At 40.1% G+C, this 15,400-nt stretch overlaps 1 protein-coding gene across 1 annotated transcript in view; it reads right to left on the bottom strand.

Annotated features, from left to right (window-relative positions):
- LOC308689607 (protein NLRC3-like) overlaps nt 1-15,400 on the bottom strand; it is a gene marked incomplete at both ends in the record, with an annotated part of 270,187 nt that overhangs the window by 20,579 nt on the left and 234,208 nt on the right. Inside the window, one exon of the mRNA XM_081363417.1 lies at nt 4,379-4,425. Coding sequence (XP_081219543.1) covers nt 4,379-4,425 — 47 coding nt within the window. The remainder of the gene's footprint in view (nt 1-4,378; nt 4,426-15,400) is intronic.

Consider the following 15,400-nt stretch of genomic DNA (forward strand, 5'->3'; position numbering starts at 1 on the left):
AGGAGGAATTCGCCAATGAACTTGTAATTGAGGATCGCGGGGATGATGATAGTGATGAATAGAGTAATTTTCTATCACATGATTGCAGTTGTTTTACAGGGTAGTCTGCATTCTTTCTTGTTGAATATGTTTCGGGCAACAAGTTCATATGCTCGATGGATTTTAGCGGTAACTTGTGTTCTTCTGCCCATTGCTGTCACATCGTTTTTTTTATTATTTTTTTTATGCTGCCAATAGCCAAAGACATTTCTTACATTAAATGATTTGTTACACACATTCGAATTATAAATAAAACATAATATAATGTGGTAACCTCCTACTGTCATGCTTGAACATCTCAACACTAAATTAAAGGCCTGTCTCTTATAGACGCCTGTCTCAAATACAAGCCGGTGCAGTTTGGCGATTTGGGTAAATAGAAGCCCGGGCTATTATTTGAAGTTTTACGGTATGTTAGACCTATCACGTCTGCCACTGAAGACTGCTTTATTAATAAACGTCCTGATCAGTTTCATCATCTCAGCATCCCAGATAGCTTAGAAGAACTCGATATTGTGACAGAAACTTTTAACTCTCTCTTTTCCTGCACTTTAGACACAGTTGCTCCATTGCGCTTAAAGAAGATTAAAGAAAATAGTCCAACGCCATGGTACAACGAGTACACTCAGGCCCTTAATCCCCTGTGGTCGTCTATCACACCGGCGCAATAGTCTAGCTTTTTTTCTTATTAGTGCAAAAGAGACTCAAATAACTCAGTCGAGATGAGTCTCTGTACATGAACATGGTAAAGTGAAAAATCAAACACCTTGGAAATGACAGGTATGTATGTTTAGGAATGGCACAAAGGTGTTTGACTGTTCAAGTCTGTGTCTTTAGATCAGTGTGTTAAATAATGTGTTTTTTTTGTCATTTGTTGTGAATCTTTGGATTATGTTATGTTGTAAATAAATCCAAACAATCAAAAAGCCATTATTTTTTAAATCTCCTCATTCTTTGTGCAAGGATCTTCATAATGATAGGGCCTGATAGCTCCTAATAGGGCCATTAGGGGAGGGTCTTTATCTTTCTCAGGTGTGAAAGATATTAACATTCATGATGTGTTCATGCCTCATAAAGCTTTCTTATACAAAACATGTTTTACAAATTTAAAATCGATATATTGTTTTATCTGAATGAGTTGTCAGGATGATTTTCACAGTTTTAGAGCAAATATTCTAGGCTATGTGATACAATTTTCAAAAGTCTTGTGAAGAAATAATCAGTATGGGTTTCATGGCATTATTTCAGTGAGAATTTTTTTTTTATTTTTTTTTTCACAAACCACGCATAAACGTCATTATCTCAAGCAACACAGCAGTAATGACTTTATGAACTTCTTTACTAACAAGATTGATAATATCAGGGAGGAAATTATAACTATGCAACCGTCTACTACAGTATCGCATCAGGCAGTGCATTGTAGTGTCCCTGAGGAAAAATTTGATTAATTTATTGCTATAGGAGAGGAAGAATTTTGCAAACTCATGTATGTTAGACCCTATTCCGACTAAGCTACTGAAAGAGATGCTTCCAGAGATCACAGATCCTCTTCTTAATATCATTAATTCATCTTTGTCATTAGGATACATACCAAAAGATTTTAAGCTGGCTATGATTAAACGCTTGATTTAACGCTTGTTAAAAAAAACGCAACTTTATCGTACAGAATTAGTCAATTACAGGCCGATCTCGAATCTACCTTTTCTGTCAAAGATACTAGAAAAGGCAGTATCTTCACAACTATGTTCCTTTTTAGAAAGAAATGAAACTGAAGACTTTAGAAAGAACTGAGACAGCTCTCATTAGTTACAAATGATTTGCTCTTATCATCCGATCGTGGTTGTATCTCTCTATTAGTGTTACTCGATCTTAGTGCTGCATTTGATACTATTGACCACAACATTCTTTTAAATAGACTCGAAAATTATATTGGCATTAGTGGAATTGCATTAGCATGGTTTAAATCAGGGGTCGGCAACCTTAGGCACGCGTGCCAACACTGGCACGCGGAGGGTTAATCGCTGGCACACAAGCAAATGCGAGATAAGTGTATTTCATTCAGATAAAGTAGTCTAGTTTTATGCCGGTCAAATGCACTCGGCCTCCCCATTATTAAAATCGCGCAACATCAGCATCACACGTGCACACGGAACGCACATGTAGGAAACCTCGTGAATTACGGCCGTTTCACGCATATTTTTCTCGGCGTGCATGTTAATCAATGAGTGCACACCGACAGGGAGCAGGAGCAGCGCGTGAACAGCAGTGAAGCGAGCATTTCGCCGCCGAGTCTATTTTGTCTGCGCTGCTCACGCTCAATTTAAAGCCCCTTTCACACAGAGATTCCGGAAAATACACGGATGAAGTGACCCGAGATTTGACCCGGGTTCGTTTGATTTTGGTTTTCATTTTGGTTCATTCACACTGCCAGTGATTTTCCTGAATAAGAGAGTGCGTTCACACACAAGCCGTACAAATCCCGTAAAGACACGTGACATCGATGTAACTTAAAATGTTTCAGCAGCGTCTTAAGTTTGCTTATGACCTGCAATCTCTTTCTCAAGAAACCACGCTTGTGCATTTTTTCTTTCTGATTCAATCATCATAAACTTGCGCATTAAGTACCGTTTCACAGCTGACGAACGATCCCGCACTTCAGCGTCATCACTACGACACGGAATTATTACGGCTTTTGTTCACAAAGCGCGCGTTCCGGGACTGAACACGGCAATGTTACTGTCCAAATCTCTGGAATAGCCTTCCTGATACTGTTCGTTGCTCAGACTCGCTCTCCCAGTTTAAAACTAGATTAAAGACGCATCTTTTCGGCCAGGCATTCATATAATATTTTTAATCTTACAGTTCAAGCTACAATCCGGCCTCTAGTTCATAAATGCCAGAGGAGAACTGGCCCCCGACTGAGCCTGGGTTCTCCCAAGGTTTTTTTCTCTCCATTAGGTCACCTGATGGAGTTTTAGGACACCATTAGGTCACTTGGAGTTTTTCGGTTCCTTGCCACTGTCGCCTTTGGCTTGCTCAGTTGGGGATATTTTGGGGATATTTAATTTTATCAATCAATAAATTCCACTAGAAACAAACCTTGTTGTATTATTTTAATTTAATACTGTGAAGCTGCTTTGATACAATCTGTATTGTGAAAAGCGCTATACAAATATACTTGACTTGACTTGACCCAACCCTGCATCAATCCTGTGTCGTGTTTGCATTCACACAGAAGGCACTCTGGCAATTTGCCGCTGTGTGAAAGGGGCTAAAGTGAAAGCACAATTTTGTATATATATATATATATATATATAAGTGAGTCTATATAATAATTATATTATTTGTTATAAATCAAAATTATAACAAATAAAGGCTTGAGATATCTCACTTTGCATGTAATGAGTCTATATAATATACAAGTTTCACTTTTTTTAATGGAATTACTGAAATAAAATCAACTTTTTGATGATATTCTAATTATATGACCAGCACCTGTATATATGTATATATGTATATATATATATGTATATATGTATATATATATATATATATATATATGTATATATGTATATATATATATGTATATATATATATATGTATATATATATATATATATATATATATATATATATATATATATATATATATATATATATATATATATATATTAGTTTTCACTGTTATGCTGACGATACTCAGCTCTATATTTATATTTCTTCACACCCTGACATTTACGTAACGAAACTTACCAATTCACAAAATTAACGGAATGCATAGCTGATATAAAAAAATTGGATGACTAGTAATTTCCTACTTCTAAATTCTGAAAAAAAAACAGAGATTCTAATCCTCACATAATAAATAGTAAATACAGACAAAAGGTCAGTAAAAACTGTGCTACATAAGGTCTATAGACTGAACTCATAATACGCATGTGTACGGCATCAGTGTTCTCACTGGTTTGCGTTTTTGAAGTTTGCGCAGAAAGAACTTTTCTGTTAAGTTTTCTGTTAAAGCGGTGTTGTGTTAGCGGCCCCAAAGTTGATAAATAATGATCGTTGCGACTGAAGTGAATTAATCAAACTAACTTTAGCTGGACAATAACTTTATTCTAGAGCTGCTGTAAAGCCAAAACAATCTCTGTTACTTTAATTTCCTATTATCAATGTAAAGCTGCTTTGGAACAATCTACATGGTTAAAAGCGCTACATAAATGAAGATGACTTGATTGTGTGTGTGTGTGTGTGTGTGTGTGTGTGTGTGTGTGTGTGTGTGTGTGTGTGTGTGTGTGTGTGAGAGAGAGAGAGAGAGAGTGAGTGAGTGTGTGTAGACATACATTTGTGTAGTCCTGCTGTAATCCAGATCTCTCCTCCATGATCCACACTACAAAACACACACAGTGAGACACTTAATCAGTAAAGACTCGAAATCGAATCAAAGGCCTTCTGAAAATCTACAAAGCAAGCAAATATTTTGGGTTTTGTTTTGGTTGATGTATTTATCAATTAGGGTATGCAGGGTGAAGATGCGCTCTCTCTCTCTCTCTCTCTCTCTCTCTCTCTCTCTCTCTCTCTCTCTCTCTCTCTCATATATATATATATATATGAGACTTCCTTTTATGCCAGAGCTTTTCGTGAGTTTTGTCATGTCATACATAAATGGAAATGCTTTTAAAAATCATGGCTTCTTAACCATCTGGGGTCGACAAACACGCCGGCGCGTTTTGCTGGATTTTCTTCACATAGTAGCACAATAAACTTAAATTTCTCCGTCATTTATGGTCATACAGAAAAAAGAAATATGAAAAAAGAATCTGTGATATTTCTACTTTTGTATGTGTCCACTTACAATCGAATCAAAACACTGTGCTTTTGTAAAATAAAGAAAATAAACTTGTGCTTTCTGCCTCTCCGTGGCGGTGAACTTTTTTTTCTTGAGCACGTCTATAAACTGAAACAAAACTCAGCAAATACTTGTCACACATTTATGAGCCACATACCTTTAGGTCAAGGTCAAGGTCAACTTTATTGTCAATTTCTTGCGTTTCTCAACATTCAACCCACGGTAAAATAGAAAATAAAAATAAATAAATAAATAAATAAATAAAAACAATACACACAATTTTTTAAGAAAAGCCAAATACTTAAAAAACAATACAGCAGAGAGAGAGACTTCCTGTATTCTAGAAAGATATTAAAACCTTTCTATATACAAGAATTTAGCAGCAACCCAGGTTTTAAAATTATATATGAGATGCAAAATATAGAATGACCTATAATATAAGTGTAGATAAATTGAGACTGTAGAGTTTATGGGAGCGGGTGTGAAAGAGAGGGGAGAGAGTTCAGCCGGGGCGGGCATGAAAGAGAGGGGAGAGAGTTCAGCCGGGGCGGGCATGAAAGAGAGGGGAGAGAGTTCAGCCGGGGTGGGGGTGGAAGAGAGGGGAGAGAGTTCAGCCGCCTAACGGCCTGGTGAATAAAATAGGCAGTGGGCCAAGTCCGTCTATCTCGTTTAGTTTTTGATTTGACAGTTACCCAGCAGCTGTCTGGCTCATTTTTTTTATTTGTCTGTATGAATAATTCACAAAAAGATTACCGATTGTTTCCAACGCCAATTGTTGCACATTAAAGTATAAAAATAGATTTAATTTCGCTAGCTGATCACAAACGTTGGCCGGAGTGAGATCCAATCAACGCTCGTGTTGTTACCTTGTTGAATTGATTTGGCCAATCACGTTATTCGTTGAACCGGCGTCGCGTCAGTCTGAAGCCAAATCAACTCACCCTGGAGAGACCGGTGTGTCTCGGCAAGACAACGTCAAGGTAAGATTTGTTTTGCAATGATTATACACCCCTATATCTTAATGCTTTTCATATAAGTTGTATTTAAGACTGCAAGCAATAAATTTTTTTTTTATGAAAACAGTAACGTTAGCCACGAAAGAATGTGGGTAGTGGAGCAGTAAAGCTGACGTTAGGTCTAACGGTATGTTGCTTAGGCTAATCCAAAATAATCATTCGGTACATACACAATGAACTAAGCAAAGAGTATTCAAATACGGGATAATTACGGGAAAAATATTTAAACGGGAAGACAGCAGGAAATAAGTCTGACTAGTAAGGGAGAATCACGGGGTAAACGGTATGTCCAGGTTGGTTACAGCAAGCTACCTATAGGCTACAAGTAAGCTAGACTAATTATCAGCTAAAAAGAGTGCAAACCAAAACAAAGAAATGATTTCAAATCAACTTTATAGTGGTAGTCATGGAGTTATTTAAGACAATTATGGTTGATTGTCACGATTGATAGTGGTTGGGCTTCACCTACATAACAGAACAGGTATACTGTAGGCCTATGGTGGAAAAATATTTTAGTTAAAGATGGCTGTTTTTGAGTTATTAACAAAATTATTTGTGGTCAGAATTGCAGTAGTCTTGGCAAGCTCGTTTAAGATGGTTAGCATCTTAATACAAATGTCAAGATGAAAAGTGTGATTTAAAATGAGTAATGTGTGCTTTCTGTGTTTATTTATCTGAATATAATTCAGTTTATCTAACACACAGACACGGACAGGACAACATCATATCTCTCCACACCCAAATGACTACAGAGGTGATCGTTGACAATCACATCAACAGCGCCATGATGGAGCAGGTCAAGATCACAGAGTTGCTTAGTATCCACATCACAGATGACCCATCTTGATCTATCGACACCACCAACAGAACCTGGCCAAGAAAGTCCAAAAACCTCTGCACTTCCTCCCACAGTTGAGGAAGGCTCATCTCCCAAAAATCCATCCTCTTAACTTTCTATAGGGGAATCATAGAGAGCCTCTTCCTTCCACCCCCACCCTCCAGTAACCTAAGGGCAGCTGATTGACTCTTACACAAATACACTGGTAGTTTACACTATGATGCTGCTACATTGGTTTATTTTGAAATTTGCTCTGAACATTTGACCCCACTTACACTGCCTTTGCTACTTGTCATGTCATCCACTTACACAATAATACTATATTAATTAGGGATGAGTCACGATTTTCGAATATTCGATTAGCTGATTTTATTATAGAATAGGATGTGCGGGATGATTGTCTTTAAAAAATCCCCATGTTTTAGTTGTGGTTATAAGTTGCATTCCTAAATTCACATAAAATTTTTATACATTTAATAAATATATTCTTAATATTTGTTGTTTTTGTTTCTATGTTTGAGCTTATTTATCTCAATATTAATAACAGTCTGGTTAATTTTGAGTCTTGAAATGTAAACTCTCAAGGGTTGGATTTTTAAATATATATTGGTTGTGTCAATTCAGAATGACTTCTGAGCAGCAACCATTTTGGGTATGTCATGTCGATGTATGCATCACTTGCCAAAATTGGGGCTGACTAGTAAGGGGTTAAACTTATATAAATTAAACGTATGTTTAAGTTTTTTAACTTATATTTAAGCGTCACCCGCTCCGCTTTATTCATATGCTCTCATTTTATTAATACAAATAATTTAGTAGCCTATCCTTGCCTTGTTTTTGAATGAATAAATCAAATAGTGTAAAATACATTTCAGAGAATTTTTTTCTCAATCTTTTCCACTGGCCAAATAGTATTTTTAATTGATTTCTATTTTTAATGGAAACAGATAGACCTTGTTGTGCATTATTTGCACGAAACCATTTTCTCAGACAATCTGCTATTATCATAAGCAATTAGTTCAAACATTAAAACACAGCATGCCAGAGGAGAAGTGTTCACAAGCATTGCATCTACAACAAATATTTATATTTATTGAATATAAAAATGTTGTAACTTCTCAGTAATTATTTCATGTAGTTAAAGTGTTTAACACCATTAATGAGAATGGCATATTTAATCTAAATGTTTATATCAGAGGTAAAACATGTATTATTTTATTTAATTAAACCGTTATTGTGAAAATGCACTGTATTTATGATTAGGACTTTACAGAGATTTTACGGTTTTACTTCATCTGCCGTTAGACAAGCTATGCGTCAGTTTCACTATATGGCCCAGCTTTCTGGTCACTGACAAAGATTATATGCCTCCGCTGTAGAATCTGTGTTCATTATTTACATTGGTTGTCAAGGAAACGGGAGGTTTTCTAACGTTATGATTAGTACTCCTGCTTCTTTGCCGGTTTAAAAAAGTAAGAGTTTGTAAGGACATTTTGCGTCAAATGTGCAAACAACAAAGTTGGAAACAATGTCTATAGTACTTATACGATTTTATTACATGACCTCAGCAAAAAAAAAACGTAGACAGCTGTGAGGTAAGTATTAAATTCGTAATTTCGAGGTCCGGCCCACCGCCTAAAACTGTTCATGAGTCTGGCGGAACGAGCACAGAGGCTCCGATATCTTTTCCCAGACGGCAGGAGGCTGAAAAACCTGTGCGCTGGATGGCTGATATCGCCCACAATCATGTTTGCTTTGCGGGTAAGGCGGAGATGTACAGTTTGTACAGTTATGTACAGATGTACGTACATGTCCTGCAGGGAGGGAAGGGAGGCACCAATGATCCTCTCAGCTGTGTTTATTATGCGCTACAGTGAATTTCTGTTGTAGCTGGTGCAGCTTCCGCCCCACACAGCAATACAACTATATAACTATATAATACGGATTATATCTGTGACCTTATCCAGCCATATACAACCTCTAGGTCATTAAGATCTTGTAACCAGCTTCTTTTATCTGTCCCTCGTTCACGTTGCAAATCCAAAGGTGACAGAGCTTTCGCGGTTGCTGCTCCTAAACTTTGGAACAGCTTACTGCGCCCCGCACCGTTTGTCACAGACCCCTGAGTGAGGTGTCAAATCGACCGGCTCATTGAGGAGAGGTGTGCTATGACTTTTCTAAGCGATCGGGTGTACGATGTTCGCACAGCGGACGAAAAAGCGTCCCAAAAAGTCCCCATTGACTTTGCATTGGGAGTTCTAAAAACATTTGAATCCCAACTGCCGTTTTCACACACACAGACTCCAAAGGGCCTGACAGCCCTGCATCTCTCCCTCTCTCTCTCCCTCAGAGGATTTATATTATCAAGCAGCCAATAAGTAATGGCCTAAAATCTTCATAGCCACACCCTAGCAACCAGTTACAGCACCCTAGCAACCACTAAGAGCTCCCTAGCAACAACCCTAAACCAATAAATAATAAAAAAATTTTTTTTTTAATTTTTTAAAGCAATATCACACTCGTAGCCTTGTGATATTGCTCCATGCTTGTGCCTATACTCATACTGAAGGCACTCGTTATTAAAGATTTTAAGAACTCTATAAAAACTCCATAGTAACCAACTTTGACAACTACCAACCACCTAGTAACACCATAGCAACTACCAAACATACCTTAGCAACCACCCTGAACACCCTAGCAACATCTAGAAACACTCTAGTAACCACCAAAAATACCAGAGCAACCACCCAGAACACCCTAGCAACGGCCTAGCAACCACCTAGAACACCCTAGCAACTGCCTAGCAACGCCCTAGCATCCACCCAGAATACCATAGCAACTGCCTAGAAACACCATAGCAACCACCCACAACACCCTAGCAACCACCCAGAATACCCTAGCAACCGCCTAGCAACCACCCAGAACACCCTAGCAACTGCCTAGCAACACCTAGCAACCACCCAGAATACCCTAGCAACCGCCTAGCAACACCATAGCAACCACCCAGAACACCCTAGCAACACCCTAGCAACCACCCAGAATACCCTAGCAACCGCCTAGCAACCACCCAGAACACCCTAGCAACTGCCTAGCAACGGCTAGCAACCACCCAGAATACCCTAGGAACCGCCTAGCAACACCATAGCAACCACCCAGAACACCCTAGCAACTGCCTAGCAACGCCCTAGCAACCACCCAGAATACCCTAGCAACCACCCAGAACACCCTAGCAACTGCCTAGCAACCACCCAGAACACCCTAGCAACTGCCTAGCAACGGCCAAGCAAACACCCAGAATACCCTAGCAACCGCCTAGCAGCACCATAGCAACCACCCAGAACACCCTAGCAACGCCCTAGCAACCAACCAGAACACCCTAGCAACTGCCTAGCAACACCCTAGCAACCACCCAGAATACCCTAGCAACTGCCTAGCAACCACCCAGAACACCCTAGCAACACCCTAGCAACCACCTGAACAACACAAATAAGCCATATCTCAGCACCAGAACATCGTACAGACATGTTTGTTGGCTCGTATGCAATCATGTACCACACTATAGCAACCGAGTGGCGAGTTTTGCCACTGCAAGCACCATTTCACATTTTCTTCAGGAAATGTACATTCTAGTTATTATTATTATTACTTTTTCTCCATTAACCTTTTGACCGTCTGTAAAGCACTGTGGATCAACAAACGTTGTGTTTATGTTGTGGTCTATAAATAAATTGAAGAAATTGAAGAAGAACTGGTTATGATACTTTCAATGGTGCCTCGGTAGAATGTGCACATGATGGGTGAGGGGGCTCTCGCTCGTTTAAGCTTGCGGAGAAAGTAGAGGCGCTGCTGGGACTTCTTCACCAGTGATACAGTGTTAGTATTCCAAGAGAGGTCTTCACTGATGTGCACCCCCAAAAATATTGTGCTACTCACTCTCTCTACAGCAGCCCCGTTGATGGTAAATGGTAGGTGCTGAATGTGGCCTCTCTGGAAATCGACCACAACTTCCTTGGTCTTGCTGACATTCAGCAGCAGGTTGTTATCTCTGCACCACGTGGTCAAAATACTAACCTTCTTCCTATAGTGGGTCTCATCATCCTTGCTGATGAGTCCCACCAGTGTTGTGTCATCCGCAAACTTTACCATGTGATTTGTGCTGTAGGTTGGTGTGCAGTCATGAGTCAGCAAGGTAAAGTGCAGGGGACTGAGTACACAGCCTTGAGGGGCACCTGTGCTCAGTATGATTCTGCTCGAGGTGTTGTTGCCAACTCGTACTACTTGTGGCCTCTCACTCAGGAAGTCCAACAGCCAGTTACATAGCGAGTTGTTGAGCCCCAACTGGTTTAATTTATGAATGAGTTGTTGTGGAATCATGGTATTGAACGCTGAACTAAAATCTAAGAACAGCATTCTCACATATGAATCTTTTGAGTCCAGGTGAGTAAGGGCTGGGTGGAGAGCGGAGCAGATTGCATCCTCTGTGGAGCGTTTAGCTCTATATGCAAACTGGAAAGGGTCCAGGGTGGATGGGAGGATGGATTTTATGTATAACATGACTTACCGTTCAAAACAATTCATAATGATTGAAGTCAGTGCCACAGGGCGATAGTCATTAAAGCAAGATGGAAGAGGTTTCTTTGGCACAGGTATGATGGTGGTGGTCTTGAAGCATGATGGAATAACAGCCTGTCTCAGAGAAATGTTAAAGATATCCCTAAAGACATCCTTCAACTCCTCTGCACAATCCTTCAGCACACGACCCGGGATGTTATCTGGACCTGCTGCCTTGCGAGTGTTAACAGTGGAGAGTGTTCTCTTCACGCTGGCGGCAGACAGACAGAACCTGGTCGTCAGGAGAAGGTGGGATCTTCTGTGGCCGTGTGTTGTTTTGTGCTTCAAACCTCGCAAAGAACCTGTTAAGGTTATTTAGCAGAGAGATGTTATTATCGCAGGTCTGTGGAGCGGGTTTGTAGTCCGTAATTGTCTGAATGCCCCGCCACAGGCTCCATGTATCTCTGCTATCTTTGAAATGATGAGTTATCTTGTTTGTATATTTCTGTTTTGCATTCCTGATGCCACGGGACAGGTCGGCTCTCACTGTTCTCAGACCAGTTTCATCTCCAGCCCTGAAAGCTTTGTTTCTAGCCCCCAACAGTCAATGGATATCCCGTCAACCACGGCTTCTTATTAGACCGAGTGATGATGGTTTTTGTTTTTGTGTCACATCATCAATACACTTACTGATGTAAGAAGTGACCGTATCTGTATACTCCTCAATGTCTGTGTGATCATTATATGTAGCTGCCTGCTTAAACATTTCCCAGTCTGTTGTGTCAAAGCAGTGTTGAAGTGCAGAGGAAGCCCCCTCCGGCCACACCTGTACCTGCTTCAGAACTGGTCTGGTGACTTTCACTCTTGGTCTGTATGCTGGCATAAGCAAAACAGTGATGTGATCTGAGTGACCAATATGGGGGAGTGGGGAGGCCTTATATGCTCCTTTATGAGTTGTATAGACCAAGTCCAGAATATTATCCCCCCTTGTTGGAAAGTCAACATGCTGGTACAGTTTGGGAAAAACAGTCTTAAGATCAGCGTGATTAAAATCTCCTGCGAGAATGGTAAATCCATCAGGATGGGCTGTCTGTTGTTCACAGATGGCCTGATACAGTTCACCAAGTGCCATTTTTCTGTCGCTTTTGTTAGGGGTGGTGGGTGTAAACAGCAACTAACAAAATCGCTGTAAATTCCCTCGGCAGATAGAAAGGACGACACTTTATGATCATAAATTCCGTCAACAGTGAACAGTGTGTACATACCACCACAGCGTCCCGACACCAGGCATCACGGATGTAAACACAGACCCCTCCACCACGAGTCTTTTCTCCATTTTCGAGGGCTCTGTCTGCTCGATAGCATGTTAGCTGCTCCAGTTGCACAGTGGAATCTGGGATGTTATCATTTAACCACGTTTTGGTGAAAAGAAGCACACATCAGTTCCTCACATCTCGCTGCGCCGATCTCATCAGTCGAATGTGATCCATTTTATTATCCAGGGATCGCACGTTAGCCATAAGAATAGATGGTATGGCTGGGCGAGTTGGATTAGCCTTTAGCCTAGCTTGGATGCCTCCGCGCTTACCCCTCTTCTGCTTCCTTTCGCACCGCTTGCGGCGTCTCCTTTCCCGGATAAAAGTAACAGTCGAGTCCGGTATAATCTCAGGCCAGCGGCGTAATCCTAGGTTCTTGATTATCTCTGCTTGTACGGTATCCAAAGTGTTGTTTTCCTTAATCCTGCCAATGTCTAACAAAACTTGACGATTGTACTTAAGTACCGATGTAGACAGATGAGACGAACACGAACAACTCAAACAATTATCAAAACAAAACCCTGCATAGTGACAGCGAGGGGCCGCTGCATCTGCACGCGCCGCCATCAATCCATCCATCCATCAGTATCGATTCAGATGTTTATTGTTACGTCCCTCAGCTCCGCTGTGTTCTAATTATGTGTTTGAGTTTCCCCTGCTCTTAATTACAGATGAGCCACACCTGAGCGCAGCCGTATACTGGAGCTACAAAAGCTTTCCGGAAGCACACCTGGGGGCGCACACTGAGCCTGAGCAGCCTATGCACTGCCGTGCTGTCGTTGAAGCGTTAGGAGTCCACCCCGGGAAACAAAAGCGTTTTCTGCCTCTAGTTTTAAGTATTAAGTCAAGTATTACTGCCTCTGTTTCTGAACAACTTACTAAATAAACATTCCCCTTATGTTTGACGAGCTGGTCTGTGTACGTCTCTCCATTTATGTTTGGGGTGGTGTCCGTCCGCCCGTAACATTTATAAACATTTAAGTGTGTACTTTTAAATGATCGGATTCAAACTGAAAACAAATATTCTCTGTTTAAGTAATTTGTATAAAACCAACAAGATTTCCAGCTTCTCACGGCTTGCTAATTATTTTTAATTTGACCACGCCCACGCACGCAAAAGAGATTCACATGCAAATCTCCACATGGAACGCGAACGCGCTCATTACCTCAAAAACAAAGCACCAACAAACTTCACAAGTCTCTGCTTTTCGTCGAGTTTGAAAGACACGCCGTGAGCTTACATTGGATTTACCTCAGAAGAAGAAGAACGCGATTTGAAGACAAGAAAGATGTAAGGTAAGACATTAATTATTAGTTCATGTTATTGTTGCATAAACTTCACATTGCAGTTGAACTGTTGCTAGATATATGGTGAATATTATAATATTTAGACCCGTGTTTACGGTTACTGTGTTTGTGGATATCTGCTCAAACGCAGATATGTATAATATGGTAACCATAATGTTTCATATTTGGAGCGCGATCGCGTTTGAATGTTTCATATTTTGGAGCGCGATCACGTTTGAAAAGCAAAACGCACCAAAGGCTTCATGTTTTTACTATTATCTCATTTCATATCATCATAACGAATGGAAACATTTGAAGTAACATATGATAATCAATATATTTTTCTCTAGCGTAGTTGTTACTGAAATCTTTTGGAAGATTTATATGCTGCTATAGGTTATTGTTATTATTATTTTATGCAGCACTGTGCATAGCCTATGCCTACAAGGCACAACAAACCTGGTGTTCATTATATTATATATTGTTGGAAACATTTGTGTTATGTCTTCATGACAAGAAGCACAAGCAAGTCGAATTCTCTCAGGAAACTTTTTAATAACTTCTGCACAAGCAGGATAACATGCAAGCACATGTTCAGCATTTACTCTCACTCTTCTCTCTCCTACTACACATGTATATTTCACCTAAGGAACTTGAGTGCCATCTAGTGGAGTATTAATGTAAGGACATCACATTTTCCCCTCTTAGTTAAATGAATTCTTTCTGTAGCCAACAATTGACATAAAAAGAAAACAGAAATAGAAATAAAGAACATCAAATCCTTAACATATCAACAATGTCACATGTATAAGAATACACTAAGCAACACATTACATGAATGCAAAGGAGCATCTAAAACAATATCAACAAAACTACTCAATTGCAATTCAGTACTGGAATGTTTATGTGAAAGTGTGTGCAAAAGTCCATGTCAGTTTCTGTGACTAATAAACAGTCCTTTAGCCAACCTGGCTCACGTCTTTGACGTGTCTCACGTGAACAAGCATCAGAAGACACTGAATTTCCAGACAGTGGAACTTGAGAGGGAATCAGGTTTTCTGCATTTGTGGTCAGTCTATTATCCATTGCATTAGTCGGCACAGATGCGAGACACGATGCATGCCACTTCTTTCCATCGTCTAAGAGGTAAGTGTAAGGGCCAACTTTTTCTCTAACCTCAACTGGAGGAGTGAATTTTGGGTGTCCTTTTGGTACATGTACTGACTTTTTTATGCGCACTTTATCCCCTTTTCGGAGAGAAGAATGACGCACTCGATACTTGTTATCAAAGTGAGATTTCATGACATCCTGACGTGCTGAAACACGCTTCTGCAGTTGTTTAGGTTCATGACCAGAAGGTGAGGGTTTTAGGACATTGAGGCGGGTACGCATTTTCCTCCCATGAAGCAATTCGAAGGGGGAAACACCTGTCACAGCATGAGGTGTAGCACGATAGATCTGCAGGAAGTCAGTTACTGTTGCTTTCCATGGTGCTGATTGTAGGATTG

The sequence above is a fragment of the Scardinius erythrophthalmus genome (genome assembly GCF_964197995.2).
Source record: "Scardinius erythrophthalmus genome assembly, chromosome: 4".
NCBI classification, from domain to species: domain Eukaryota; kingdom Metazoa; phylum Chordata; class Actinopteri; order Cypriniformes; family Leuciscidae; genus Scardinius; species Scardinius erythrophthalmus.